The sequence below is a fragment of the Camelina sativa genome, chromosome 8, assembly GCF_000633955.1.
Source record: "Camelina sativa cultivar DH55 chromosome 8, Cs, whole genome shotgun sequence".
Classification (NCBI taxonomy): Eukaryota; Viridiplantae; Streptophyta; class Magnoliopsida; order Brassicales; family Brassicaceae; genus Camelina; species Camelina sativa.
In genome coordinates, this window is record NC_025692.1 from 6,578,478 (window position 1) to 6,590,368 (window position 11,891).

General features: G+C 38.4%; 4 protein-coding genes across 5 annotated transcripts in view; 1 reads left to right on the forward strand and 3 right to left on the reverse strand.

The window, feature by feature from the left end:
- Window positions 1-1,000, reverse strand: part of LOC104706502 (coiled-coil domain-containing protein R3HCC1L) — a 3,228-nt gene extending 2,228 nt beyond the window's left edge. Inside the window, exons 1-4 of the mRNA XM_010422702.1 lie at window positions 655-1,000; window positions 470-546; window positions 316-381; window positions 58-235 (exon numbers count right to left, since the gene is read on the reverse strand). Coding sequence (XP_010421004.1) covers window positions 58-235; window positions 316-381; window positions 470-546; window positions 655-953 — 620 coding nt within the window. The 5' untranslated portion in view covers window positions 954-1,000. The remainder of the gene's footprint in view (window positions 1-57; window positions 236-315; window positions 382-469; window positions 547-654) is intronic.
- On the reverse strand, window positions 7-3,924 carry LOC104706501 (GPI mannosyltransferase 1). 2 transcript variants are annotated; one of them, XM_010422700.2, is made up of 8 exons: window positions 3,708-3,924; window positions 3,209-3,472; window positions 2,901-3,083; window positions 1,972-2,516; window positions 655-1,561; window positions 470-546; window positions 316-381; window positions 7-235 (listed from the first exon to the last, which is right to left on the reverse strand). In XM_010422700.2, the coding sequence occupies exons 1-5, from the start codon at window positions 3,748-3,750 to the stop codon at window positions 1,247-1,249; spliced, it is 1,350 nt and encodes a 449-aa protein (XP_010421002.1). In that variant the 5' UTR covers window positions 3,751-3,924; the 3' UTR covers window positions 7-235; window positions 316-381; window positions 470-546; window positions 655-1,246. The 2 variants fall into 2 exon arrangements, with proteins under 2 accessions (XP_010421002.1, XP_010421003.1); XM_010422701.2 differs by having other exon boundaries at window positions 470-561.
- LOC104706504 (apoptosis-inducing factor 2-like) lies at window positions 4,084-5,876 on the reverse strand. The gene is made up of 4 exons (XM_010422704.2): window positions 5,503-5,876; window positions 5,171-5,427; window positions 4,602-5,053; window positions 4,084-4,514 (listed from the first exon to the last, which is right to left on the reverse strand). Exons 1-4 carry the CDS (start codon window positions 5,622-5,624, stop codon window positions 4,245-4,247), a joined length of 1,101 nt encoding a protein of 366 aa, XP_010421006.1. The 5' UTR covers window positions 5,625-5,876; the 3' UTR covers window positions 4,084-4,244.
- The window catches only part of LOC109125894 (uncharacterized mitochondrial protein AtMg00810-like), a 1,392-nt gene continuing 215 nt past the window's right edge, over window positions 10,715-11,891 (forward strand). Inside the window, exon 1 of the mRNA XM_019228680.1 lies at window positions 10,715-11,764. Coding sequence (XP_019084225.1) covers window positions 10,715-11,764 — 1,050 coding nt within the window. The remainder of the gene's footprint in view (window positions 11,765-11,891) is intronic.

Below are 11,891 nucleotides of genomic sequence, written 5' to 3' on the forward strand. Positions count from 1 at the left end.
GCTTCATCAGTCTTCTCTGAATCACGAGATACATCATTATCTTCTAAATCATCAAACCTCGACTCACAAAAGTCTCGATCACTGTACATCACATCCCTCTTATAAGTAAATGTCCCCCTTCCACGTCTCTTAGGTCCTTCAACTTTAGGTTCTTCAACCGAAAGCTTTGATATTTCAGGCAACTCTTCTACATGGAGTAATTTACTCGGTTCAAGATCTGCAAGGGCTTCCCAATCTGCAACAAAATCAAGGTTTTGTAAACATACATGATCCCATGATAATGCATCTGCTATATCCACAACAAATGTGACATACCATCATCTGAAGAATCATGAGCAGCTGAATTATTGCTGGAAACTTTTGTGGAATCCTTCGTTTTCCCTTAAAAGATCCATGAGAATCGATCAGGAACAGCGTAAAAAAAAGGCGAAATCAGATAAGAAAACAATGAACACTAAAGATGAACAACCATCAGGGGGTGAGACATTTGAGTCAGACTTGAGTCCATTGGAAGCAATAATTTGATTCTCTACATCGTCGGAACCACTGCAATCATAAGCCCTAAGATCGATCATGAAACCAATACAATTTACCAAGCTTTCAAATTTCCCTAAAAAACACATTAAACTCATGCCTCTCCCAAATTCTTAGTACCTTGAAGATGCAAAATCACAATCCAACGCACGTTGCTTAATAAGGGAAGAACGAGTACGAAGCTCGTCGGATTTGAGGGAAAGGCCCTGAGAAGAGTAGAGATCCGCCAATTGGGTAAGCGCGGATGCTAATTGAAGCCCAAACTCCGTTCTCTCGCCGGAGGAGGACGAACCCAACCGCGACTGAAGATTGGTCACCAGAGACTCGAGAAACGAGATCGCCGCCGTGACGTCACCGGCTGCTACGAGATCCTCCACCCGCTCGCTCCAATTTGGTTCGTTTAGCCGCGTAGTCTCCATAGTTAGGTCACAGCGTGTCTGACGCTTTCAAAAAATTGCTCACACGTATCCACACGTATTGATTCTGTGCTTTCTTCTTATATCTCATCGTAATCAAATTGAATTTTTAAAACATGTTAAAATATTTTAGGGAAAATTACTATTTTAGTAATTTTCCATAAAATTGCTATTTTAATTGATAAACTATTCTTGAGACAATCCTAAAGAACCTTAAGAATACATTATCAAACAAAAAAGCATGAATCATTACAAGGTCTTAGTAGATGGTAATGACCAAGAAGGTAAACGCCTTCTCAGTGAAGTTTCTTAACATGCTTTGGTGAGGAGGATTCATATCGTGTGAAGAGAGGTGAGAATCGATGGCGCTGTATGATTTTGACGAGGACAAAGGTGTTTGCAGCAAGAAAAAGCAAACCCGCCACCCATAACTGTAAGAAGACGTTAAGTCCCTTGAACTCGAGCATGTATCCCCATAAAAGCCAATGTGTCTGAGCTCCAATCCAGAGAATGATGCATAACAAGCCTTCCCATTTCAGCTTCATACGGCTCCATGGTAGAATCAGGGGTAGCAGGCAATAGAACCACACAAAGTATTGCGCGGTTATCACCTAGAAGACAAATGGAAATATTAGATCAAAACGAAAAGGTTTTATACAGTGTCGTGCCAACGACTCGAGAGGCCTAGGGCTAAATTATTAAAAATTACTTTTTAAAATTTAATCAACACTATATTATCTAAAATTTGGATTAAAATAAATTTGCATAGAGTTTTTGGATCAAATATTAAGAAGTATAAAAGTTGACAACAAAAAGATAAATGCTAATGATGATAAAAGATCAAATTTTTACTTAAAAACACTCGAATATTAAAATTAACTGAATAAATTTTAACAAAATGTGGCCTAAAAAAATATATGATTGGGATGTGGCCTAGGGCTATTGCCTCTTTTTATATCAAGTAAGCACGGCACTGGTTTTATAGCAGACTATGGACAAAATAGAGTGATGCATTATATACCTTATTGAAAGCCACAAATGCAACGGTTTGGAGAAAGATGCAGAACACTAGATCCTGCCAAAAGCAGGAGACTAGAGCAAACTGTACTGTAAACTGAGGTAAGAACGAGATAAGCTTCTCCACAGCTGAAAACTGTCCCTCATAGTGAAGATATATGTGATAGAAGTAGATGGAGAAGTTGTGCCGTGGATCTGTACGAGTCAGGTGATATAAGAGAGCCTCGTGCAGGAACTCGTGTCCATAGAAATAAAATGAAACAGCATTGCAAGCTAGAAAAACTCCTCCCGATATCAAACCAAACATGATTCTCTCCCTGGAAAATAAACTTTTCAAGGCAGTGAAGAGATTGAAAAGGAATGTTTTTTTCTCTGTGTTGCTGGTAGGTGTCTTGGTCTGACCGGTGTTCCAATTCTCAAGAGGCGGCTTTTGACCAGATCTAAATATTTTGGAATCGAGAACTAAGATGATCGGTAAAGCATAGATAATAGGATAGACCCTGAAATGCACAACAAGCCCGTACCAAAATGCAGCTTGCGACAAATTACCTACACAACATAACATATAGTTGTTATTGTGCCATTTGTTAATTATCTCTGTGAAGAACGATGAACACAAGTACAATTACTTAGGGTTTTGATACAGGATCCCAAAACTCTCCAAAAGCCTACAAGAAGTCCCCAAACCACTTCCCAAATACTCAACATTCCTTAATCTGTTACTCTCTGTCTAAAACAGTTCATAAAGTAGACCTTATGCATCAACTTGTATAATCACCTAATGTGAAAGATACACACATATGAATTGCACTGAAATAAACTAGTTCATGGAACTCAATTCAGGGCATCTAAGCACAAAAGCAGCAAGCTTAGTAAAACTATACAGAGAAAAACATTCACTTTATTTATACTAGTCTCAAAGTAAGTGTCTACCTTGCATAAGAGAGATGATGATCCATAATATCATGGCACAAACGAGGGGTTCACAGTTCCCTCTGGTTCCAATAGTGAATGTAAACGGATTGAAAAGCCAAACCATTACAGAATATGTACATATCTTCTCAGGCACCTTACGTTCTTTCAAAATAGTATGGATAAACCAGCCTACCAACAAATCTGAAACACGAAAATTAAATTCAGAACGACCTACGAACAAATCATCAAAAACTAATCAATTGAACAAAAAAGGTTGAAACTTTCTACAAAAGAAGGATGAGATAACTCTTAAGAAATTTGCATACCAGAAGCTGAGAAGAGGAACTTTCCAAATGACCGATGAAAGAAGGAATTAGGAGTCAGGAGAAGGGCGAGCAAAGGCGAGTAACGGTATGTGGTTCTCTTGTAAGGAGATTCACCAGATGCCATCAACGAAGCAGCATCAGAAAAAACAATGTAATCAACATCAGTGTACCGGACCTCCATATGAGCATCTTGCCATTCTCCATAGACTATCAAGAAGACTCGCAAAATCATGGAGAATACGAGCAGAGACCGGAAACTCATCCCTACATAATCACAATTCAAAAACCCCAAAATTTATATTCTGAAGTGCCAAAGAAGAAGCAACAATGTCAAAGTTCAACAGCTCCAAGATCACAGTATATGTAATTACTAATCCTAATCAAGTTAACCTAACAAAACAGACTAATTAAAAAGAGATTTGAGTGATTCAATGCAACTTTAAGCTTATTACAGATCCTAAAAAGACAAAGGGAACATTTGGAGGAACGAAGTACATACATTTCGGTGGTACATCATCAGTGTTCTCTGAACCACGAGACATATTGTGATTTTCTGAATCTTCAAACCTTGACTCATACAAGTCTCAATCGCATCCCATTTATAAGTAAACGTTCTCTTAGGTCCTTGAAATTTTAAGTTCTTCAAGGCGTTTTACGGTGATGATTGAAGTCGCCGGTGTATGCTTCTCCTCCCGGAGATCTCCGATCCAACCTAAAAAAACAGAACACTGACTGCCAAAAAGGTTTTGAACTGTACTACTGTACAATGGTTTATTCTGGTTTACGTTTGGTTTCCGGTTTTAATTTTGATTTCGGTTTATTTTCCGGTTTAGATAATCTGGGGGAGAAGATTTGGATTGCAAGTGAAATTTGGAAATTCAACAATTTATTTTATTTACATAAAGATCACAATTCACAACAACATAAGCAAACCACACACACACTCCTCCACACTGAAACAATGAGATCAACACAAAAACACAAACAAGATTACATCTTTCACAAAAGCTGAAACACACTAAAGGACTCAACCTTATTATACAAGTTTAGGATTTAGCCCTCTTGACTTCCTCGTCTTCCCCACAAACAGATCCTTGGACTTGATCAAACCAGGGAGGCAACCAACAACTGTCACAAACGGAAACTGAGCCACCGAGTCTTTTCTTCCTAAAGATACAATAGCCAACTCTGAGCCGGGCTTGTAAGTTGACATCTTCTTCTTTTTCCCACCCGACATCATCATTACTTTTATGTTCTTGACAACCACATTAGCATGACTCTCTGCTATATATCCTTGTTTCATCTCCTGTAATTAAGAATCATATAATCAAAACAAGACTCTAACTCCAAGTAACTATGTAAACAAACCTTATGATATACCTTATGTACTTACCGGGATATTAGTGATATCTCCAATGGCAAACACATTGCTTCGACCCCTAATCCGCAAGTACTCATCAACCATGACCATGCCTTTACCATCCAAGCTATCTTTCAAAACAGTTCCATTGAGCCATTGTGAAGACAAAGGTTTCCCAACGCAGAGGAAATGACAGTCAGCGTGTATAGTTTCTCCTCCTGAGGTCCGGTATATTTTGTTTCCATCTGAAGCTGAACTCAAATCCACAGATTGGTTCAATATCACTTCTACTTTCTTTGATTCTAACCAGTCAGATGCTTTGTCAGCAGCTTTTTGTCCAACAAATTCAAGCAACCTTGGTCCTTTGTGGACCAGAGTGACCTTCTTCTCCGGGAAATCAACAGCGATCTCGGCAGCTAGCTCCACACCAGATGGACCTCCACCAACAATCAGAACTGATCCAGAAGATTTGATCTTTTCATATTCTGCAACCAAACAGACCCTCAAATATTGTAAATCATACTAAATACCAACCAAATATCTTCACTCACACTCTCAACACCAACAGAAATCACAAATGCGAGGATTAAGAAGAGTCATACCAGCTTGGTAATGTGACAGCTTCTCTTGTCTAGTTTTAGGGAACAAGTCATTGTGACCTGTAGCAATCACAAGATAGTCATAGCCAATGACAGATCCATCTTCAGTCATAACATCACTATTTGTGATATTGATCGCCGGAGAAGTCACAACACGGCCTTGTTTCAAGAAACTCCTGTGGTTAATAACTGTTCTCTCAGCAAACTTAGGCTCCACCATGGATCTCAAACTTGCCCATGTAATCTCAAAGTACTCCTTCCTGGTCTCAACACAAGTTTTGAGCTTTAGGACCAAAAAGCGAAGAAAAATTAAGAATTTGGTGAAAGAAACTTACGGATCAATGAGGGTTACGTCAGCATCGAACTGAAGCAATTTCGCGGCGAGTGAACCGGCGATTCCGCCGCCGATCACCACCACTCTCTTTCCTTGTCTAGACCCAGATGCAGTTCCTTCCATTTTTACCGAATTAAGCTCCAAATGTTCAAATGTTCTTCGTTAGGTTTCTTCTTCTTCTTCTGCCAAATCAATTTGAAGAGTCCGAATATATATAAGAGAGAAGCGTTGAAGAAAGGTTGACAGAGAGGTAAAGGAATTTGTGATTGACGTGTCTAATGACTTCACACTTGAGATGCCCGAGGAAGAAGAAGAATCATGTCAAGCTTCCTTTAAAGCTTACATCATCGAATACGTCAATGGCGGACGAACTGCCAATTTTTCAATTTTCTTTTTGTTCCTAAGAAAATTTGGGCCTTTTGTGTTTAAATATTGGGCCGATTAGACAACAAAGCCATTCGAGTGATGTCTATCTTTTAATTTGGCTACGTAATTTCTCATTTGTTTGATTTACTCTTGATGTAGTTATGTAATTACTATGAAACTAGATAATCACCTGCGCTAGTAGCACGGGAATTTTTTTTTTTCCTTATTTGTTAAGATTATGATTATGTTGTATCATTCATTTACATGTTATATAATATATAGTACTATACGGTGAGTTTTGAGTCATATTAAACTACTAATTGGTAAGTATAGAAACTAATACCGTTACTCGTATTCGACCCGTTACTTGGCTTGTTTCCGTCCCGAAAAAGGGTACCCGCAGCTTTAGGGTCGAGTGAAATGTATTATAATTATATTATTTGTGAGTAAGGATCGAGTATCGGATATTAATTTAATTTTTGATATCCGTGCTGTTATCCATCTCGTTACCCGTATTGTTACCTGACCCGTAAATACCCGTTAATATTTTGTATTATTATCATTTATTAATAATTTATATATATATAATATATATTCTAGAATAAAAGTTAAAGTCTAAGTTCAACTTAGCTTTTTTTTAATAGAAATAATTGTTATTTGTACATTTTATCTACATACGAATGATCTAATTATTTTTTGTGTATAATATAAAATAAATACATATGATGGACTATGTATATCAGCAGCAGCGGGTATAATATATAAAATGTCATAATCTTAATATGAATGACCGCAATCAATCTCCAAACACCCATTACGTTTACTACAAATATAATTATATATATTGATCATGTAAAATTCCTCAAATTCTCTCATCAATAACTTATCTCTAGGTTTTTTTTTTTGTGAAACACTTCATAATAGGTTATGTTTTATTTGCTATTTTTGTGGATAAACATTTTCTGGTTACAACAAATTAATATTAAGATTCTGTTATTATATTTTGTATTAAAATATAGTGGCATTTTGTGTAATATACTATATGAAGTAAGGTTATTTATTTAAAGGGTTGCTTAAATAATATAATAGAGATAATAAATAAATTATATGTTAAAATAAATAAATTTTATACATGTCAAAATAAATTGCCCAAATATAAATTTTATAGAATACTCTTGATTGACATTCTTAAATTAATATATTAAAATATATTTTATTTGTTATTTTTTTAGTTTTCTTTTTTTTTTGTTGAAGAAATGAAAAGTTAAAATTTTGGTATATTTTTTTACTTTTGTTTTAGTATTTTTTCTTTAGATATACACATATAAATTAGCATATGTAAATATATATATAGATTTTTAATTAGTTTTCCTATTACATTAATTTTTCTTTTTTAAAATGTCTCAACATCTAACCAATTATTTTGACACGTATTGTGAACATATGACAAATTTAAACATCAAGCTTTATATAGTAAAAAAAGTTATAGTTTGCATATATAATCATATCAAAATTAATCAAGATAACACAATACTACATCTCATTGGAAAAAGAGACTATGGAAAAAAAGAGACCAAAAAAATGAAAGATATCGCTTAGTTTTACTTTTGTATTCTTCTAGTTTCTTACCGGTCTCAACCGAAGCAATGATTTCTAGAGCCATGAGCTATTCGCATTTTCATTAAGCTCCCAGAAGCTTTTGTTCTGAATGTGATGGTACTTATGCCATTTAACCCATAGCGAGTCGGACGCTGAGAAAAGGAGCCAAATGAACCTTAAGCAAAGAGTTTGGTTCCAAATGGTTAATCGGCGGAGATCCAAGCCACCTTCATTTTTTGGTAAACAAACTGAGGCTCATGCAACTTTTGCACCGTTTGAACCATCAATGTTTCCTGACCAGAGGAACCGGGAACAAAGTGATTCGATCCTTTTGATACACCACTTTGGTAGCATAAATGTAGACATCCAGAAATTGATTGCCTCATAAATTACTGAAGCAATGAGCTGAGTCCTTCCAGCGAAAGAGAGGGTTTTGACCGCCCAACTTCTAAATTTGTGAGCAAGCTGATCTAGCAGGGGCTCATACTCAGACAACCTTAGTTTCCTATGCATTAGAGGGAGGCCTAGGTAGAGAATTGGAAGTGAGGCAATTGGATACCCATGGTTTGCCAATGGCACTTCTTGCGTAGGATTGAGGCCAGCATAGAACAGTTGAGTCTTCTCCTTGTTGATGTGGAGATCAGACCAAGAGGCAAAGTCATCTAGAGTTTCAGTTATACCATGCAGAAATGCTTCCGAACCATCAAAGAAGATTATGACATCATCCGCAAACATCAGGTGAGTCAACCCAATACCTGATGTGTCTGGATGAAACCTTATGTAATTGTTAGCGAATCTGGATTGAAGAAGGTTTGAGAACACCTCCATAGCCAGCACAGATAAGTATGGCGACATCGGATCTCCTTGTCTCAATCCCTTTGAACTCTTAAAATAACCCGACGAATGGCCATTGAGACAAACAGAGAAAGTTGGGGTTGTGATACATTCTGAAATCCAAGCAACAAATTTCTCCGGAACACCAATGGCTCTCAGCGCATTCAGTATAAACGACCAGTTGATTGAATCAAAAGCTTTCTTTATGTCAACTTTCATCATTGCTCTTGGTGAGATGTTCTTCCTGTTATATCTCTGGACAACTTCTGAAGCTAGCAAGACGTTTTCTGCCAGTAGGCGTCCCGACATAAAAGCTGACTGAGAAGGGGAAATAACCTTCCTGAGAAACTCTTTCAGTCTTGAAGCTAGAAGCTTAGCTATCACCTTATACAGAGTATTGAGACACGATATGGGCCTGAAATCTGAAGCTCTCTCTGCATTTGTCAATTTGGGGATCAAGACTAGGGTGGTGGCATTCCACTACTTAAGCAATTTACCGGACCTGAAGCACTTAGCGACTACATCAGATACCTCATCTTCTATGACACTCCAACAAACTTGGAAGAATTCCGCGGAGTAACCACCCGTGCCACTAGTTTTGTTCCTAGGGAGCGAGAAAAAGGCTTCTTTAATCTTCTCAGCTGAGATGTTTTTTACTAGACTATGTTGTTGCTCAGTAGTACTTCTAAATGGAAAAAGAAGCTCTATATCACTCTGTATCAGCCCCGTCTATGAGGTTTCACCACTAAGCAGCTCAGAGAAGTAGAGAACACAATGCTTTCAGATGTCTCTCTGGTTTTCAATTTTCTGATTGTTCTGGTCTAACAGATAGTGGATATGACTCTGACCAAATCTTGAGGCCACCATTCGGTGGAAATAGGCCGTATTACTATACCCATCAGCAAGCCAAGATATACTGGATCTTTGTCTGAAAAAGTTTCCTCCGCTTTCTACAACACCTGCCACTTCCTCTCGGCTTTTAACTCTTGACTCGCATTTGCATGTGTAAGGTTTGCTAGAGTTCTATTCTGCAGTGTGAGTAAATTCTAATGAGCTTCAGCGACTCGCTTCTCAATGCCTGAGTAGTTATCTCTACTGAAACTACGGATGCAACTTTTAAGTAACTTCAGCTTCAGGGATACACACAACATAGCTGATCCTGTCACATTGAAGGAGAACCATTGATTTGCAACCAATGGGATGAATTCATTATTTTGAAGCAACATATTGTAGAACTTGAATGGTCGTTTCTCTTTCACCCAATCATGGCTCAATAGAACCCTGCATGAGGCATGATCAGAAAAATCTGGTTCACCAAATAACGCGTGGGATGTAGGGTAAAGAGAATTCCAGTGAGAATTCACTAGCACCCTATCCAACTTCTTTGCGACTGGTCTGAGTTTAGACTTGTTCCACCATGTGAAAGAATAATCTCTAAAGGTAAGGTCAGCCAGGTCTGCACTAATTAAACAATCTCTGAATTCTCTGATTCTGCGATCAACTTTTAAAGTGCACTACAAGAAATATGAGTTTCGGTAGTAGACTTTTGTAGCACAAATTTACGAACTGCTACCAAAAGTACCAAAATCGGATGCCTAGTATTTCGTAGCATTATATTAACGCTAGTATAGATTTTCATTAAGCGGGAACATAAAAATCAGTATTATAGCCGGGAAGGTGTATTTTGGAGACAAACTAATTGGGTTTTTTCTCCCAAAAAAAAAAGTCTCGATTCTATGACCAAAAAGAGTGTCTTTTACACTTAGCCAAAAAAACAAAAAAAAAACAAAAAACCCAAAAAACAAAAAGCATTCTCATTCTCTAAAATTTTTAGATTCTCTTATCTTAATCTCAAAGTTTTTGATTCCTATCCTGAAATCTCAATACCCATTTTCCACAAGGCCCAATAGTATGATCCATTACTAGTCTTGTAGCCCATGTAACTAGGGTTTCCAAGTGAGATAGGTTCCATATATATATATATATATATATGTGTGTGTGTAATGACTCTAAGAAAAGTAACTTTGAGAGTTGTCTCAAAACAACTCTCCCCTCTTCAATCTTATGAAATATCAAATCTAATATTGTTTGCTCTTGGTGACAACCTAATCTCTCTTTCCTCTTTCTTTAGTTTCTTTGCACAATAAAGCTCTTAATGAGCTATCTTATATCTCTAGCTTAATAAGCTCTAAGAGCACAAATCTTCTTGTTTTGAGATTGCTTAATAAGCTTGTCTTGTCGCCAATGGGAAGTCACAACAACCAGGTGTCGACTCTGCTGAGACGTTTAGTCCCGTTGTCAAACCGGCTACTATTCGTGCGGTCCTTCATGTGGCCACGACATATGATTAGCCCATTCGTCAGCTTGATGTTAAAAATGCGTTTCTCCACAGGGATCTCAAGGAGACCGTGTACATGCATCAACCGTCGGGTTTCAAGGATAGCACTAAACCAGATCATGTGTGTTTCCTACGACGTTCTTTATATGGTCTCAAGCAGGCTCCTAGGGCCTGGTACACACGGTTTTCTACGTTTGCGACGAAGTTTGGTTTTCATCAAAGTCTCTCGGACCCGTCCTTGTTCATTTGTCCTCGCGGCAAGGACATCACATACTTGCTCCTCTATGTTTATGACATTGCTCTCATTGCTTCCTCGACAGCCCTGCTGAATGCGGTCATATCGACACTTCACTCTGCCTTTTCAATGACGGATCTTGGTCCCCTGCATCATTTTCTTGGGATCTCCATTATCCGCAATGACAAGGGCATGTTTCTTCATCAGCAAAATTGCGCAGCTGACATCCTCCATCGGGCTAACATGACTAATTGTAATCCCTGCCTCACTCCTGTTGACATCAAGCCAAAACTCGCTGAGGTGAACTCCGACAGTCCACCGGTCAAGGATCCCACACTATATCGCAGTCTTGCCGGTGCTCTCCAATATCTCACATTCACCCGACCGAACATCTCTTATGCCGTTCAACATGTGTGTCTTTTTATGCATGATCCGCGTGAAGAACATTTTAATTCCTTGAAACGCATTCTCCGGTATATCAAAGGTACCATCACGCATGGCTTGCAGCTTCATCGGTCCCCACCTATGGCAATGGTTGCGTACACTAACGCTGATTGGGCTGGTTGTCCCTCTACGCGCCGTTCCACGTCGGGTTATTGTGCCTTCATCGGTGCTAACCTCATCTCCTGGTCGGCTAAACGGCAACACACCGTGTCACGATCGAGCACCGAAGCCGAGTACAGAGGTGTAGCAAATGCGGTTGCTGAGCTGAGCTGGCTGCGTAATTTGTTCGTTGAGATGCGTGTCTCGGTCCCTAAGACATCCCTTGTTTTTTGTGACAACGTTAGTGCTGTTTACCTTGCTTCAAATCCCGTTCAGCATCAACATACAAAGCATGTTGAGATTGATATACATTCCGTCAGAGAGCGGGTTGCGCTTGGTTACATTAAGGTCTTTCATGTGCCTTCGTCCCTTCAGTTTGCAGACATTATTACAAAGGGCTTACCGACTCCTCTTTTTCAAGACTTTCGGACCAGCCTGAGAGTTCGGAAGCCTCCAGCTCTGACTGGGGGGGGGG

Excerpts from the sequence above, each read along its gene's own strand:
- LOC104706504 (XM_010422704.2), bottom strand. The coding sequence starts at position 5,624 with ATGGAAGGAACTGCATCTGGGTCTAGACAAGGAAAGAGAGTGGTGGTG. Across the intron at positions 5,428-5,502 it reads GACGTAACCCTCATTGATCC|GAAGGAGTACTTTGAGATTA; the intron begins GTAAGTTTCTTT and ends TGTTGAGACCAG. Across the intron at positions 4,515-4,601 it reads GAGATATCACTAATATCCCG|GAGATGAAACAAGGATATAT; the intron begins GTAAGTACATAA and ends TCTTAATTACAG.
- LOC104706501 (XM_010422700.2), bottom strand. The coding sequence starts at position 3,750 with ATGTCTCGTGGTTCAGAGAACACTGATGATGTACCACCGAAAT. Across the intron at positions 3,473-3,707 it reads TGATGATGTACCACCGAAAT|GGATGAGTTTCCGGTCTCTG; the intron begins GTATGTACTTCG and ends GTGATTATGTAG. Across the intron at positions 3,084-3,208 it reads GTTCCTCTTCTCAGCTTCTG|ATTTGTTGGTAGGCTGGTTT; the intron begins GTATGCAAATTT and ends TTCGTGTTTCAG.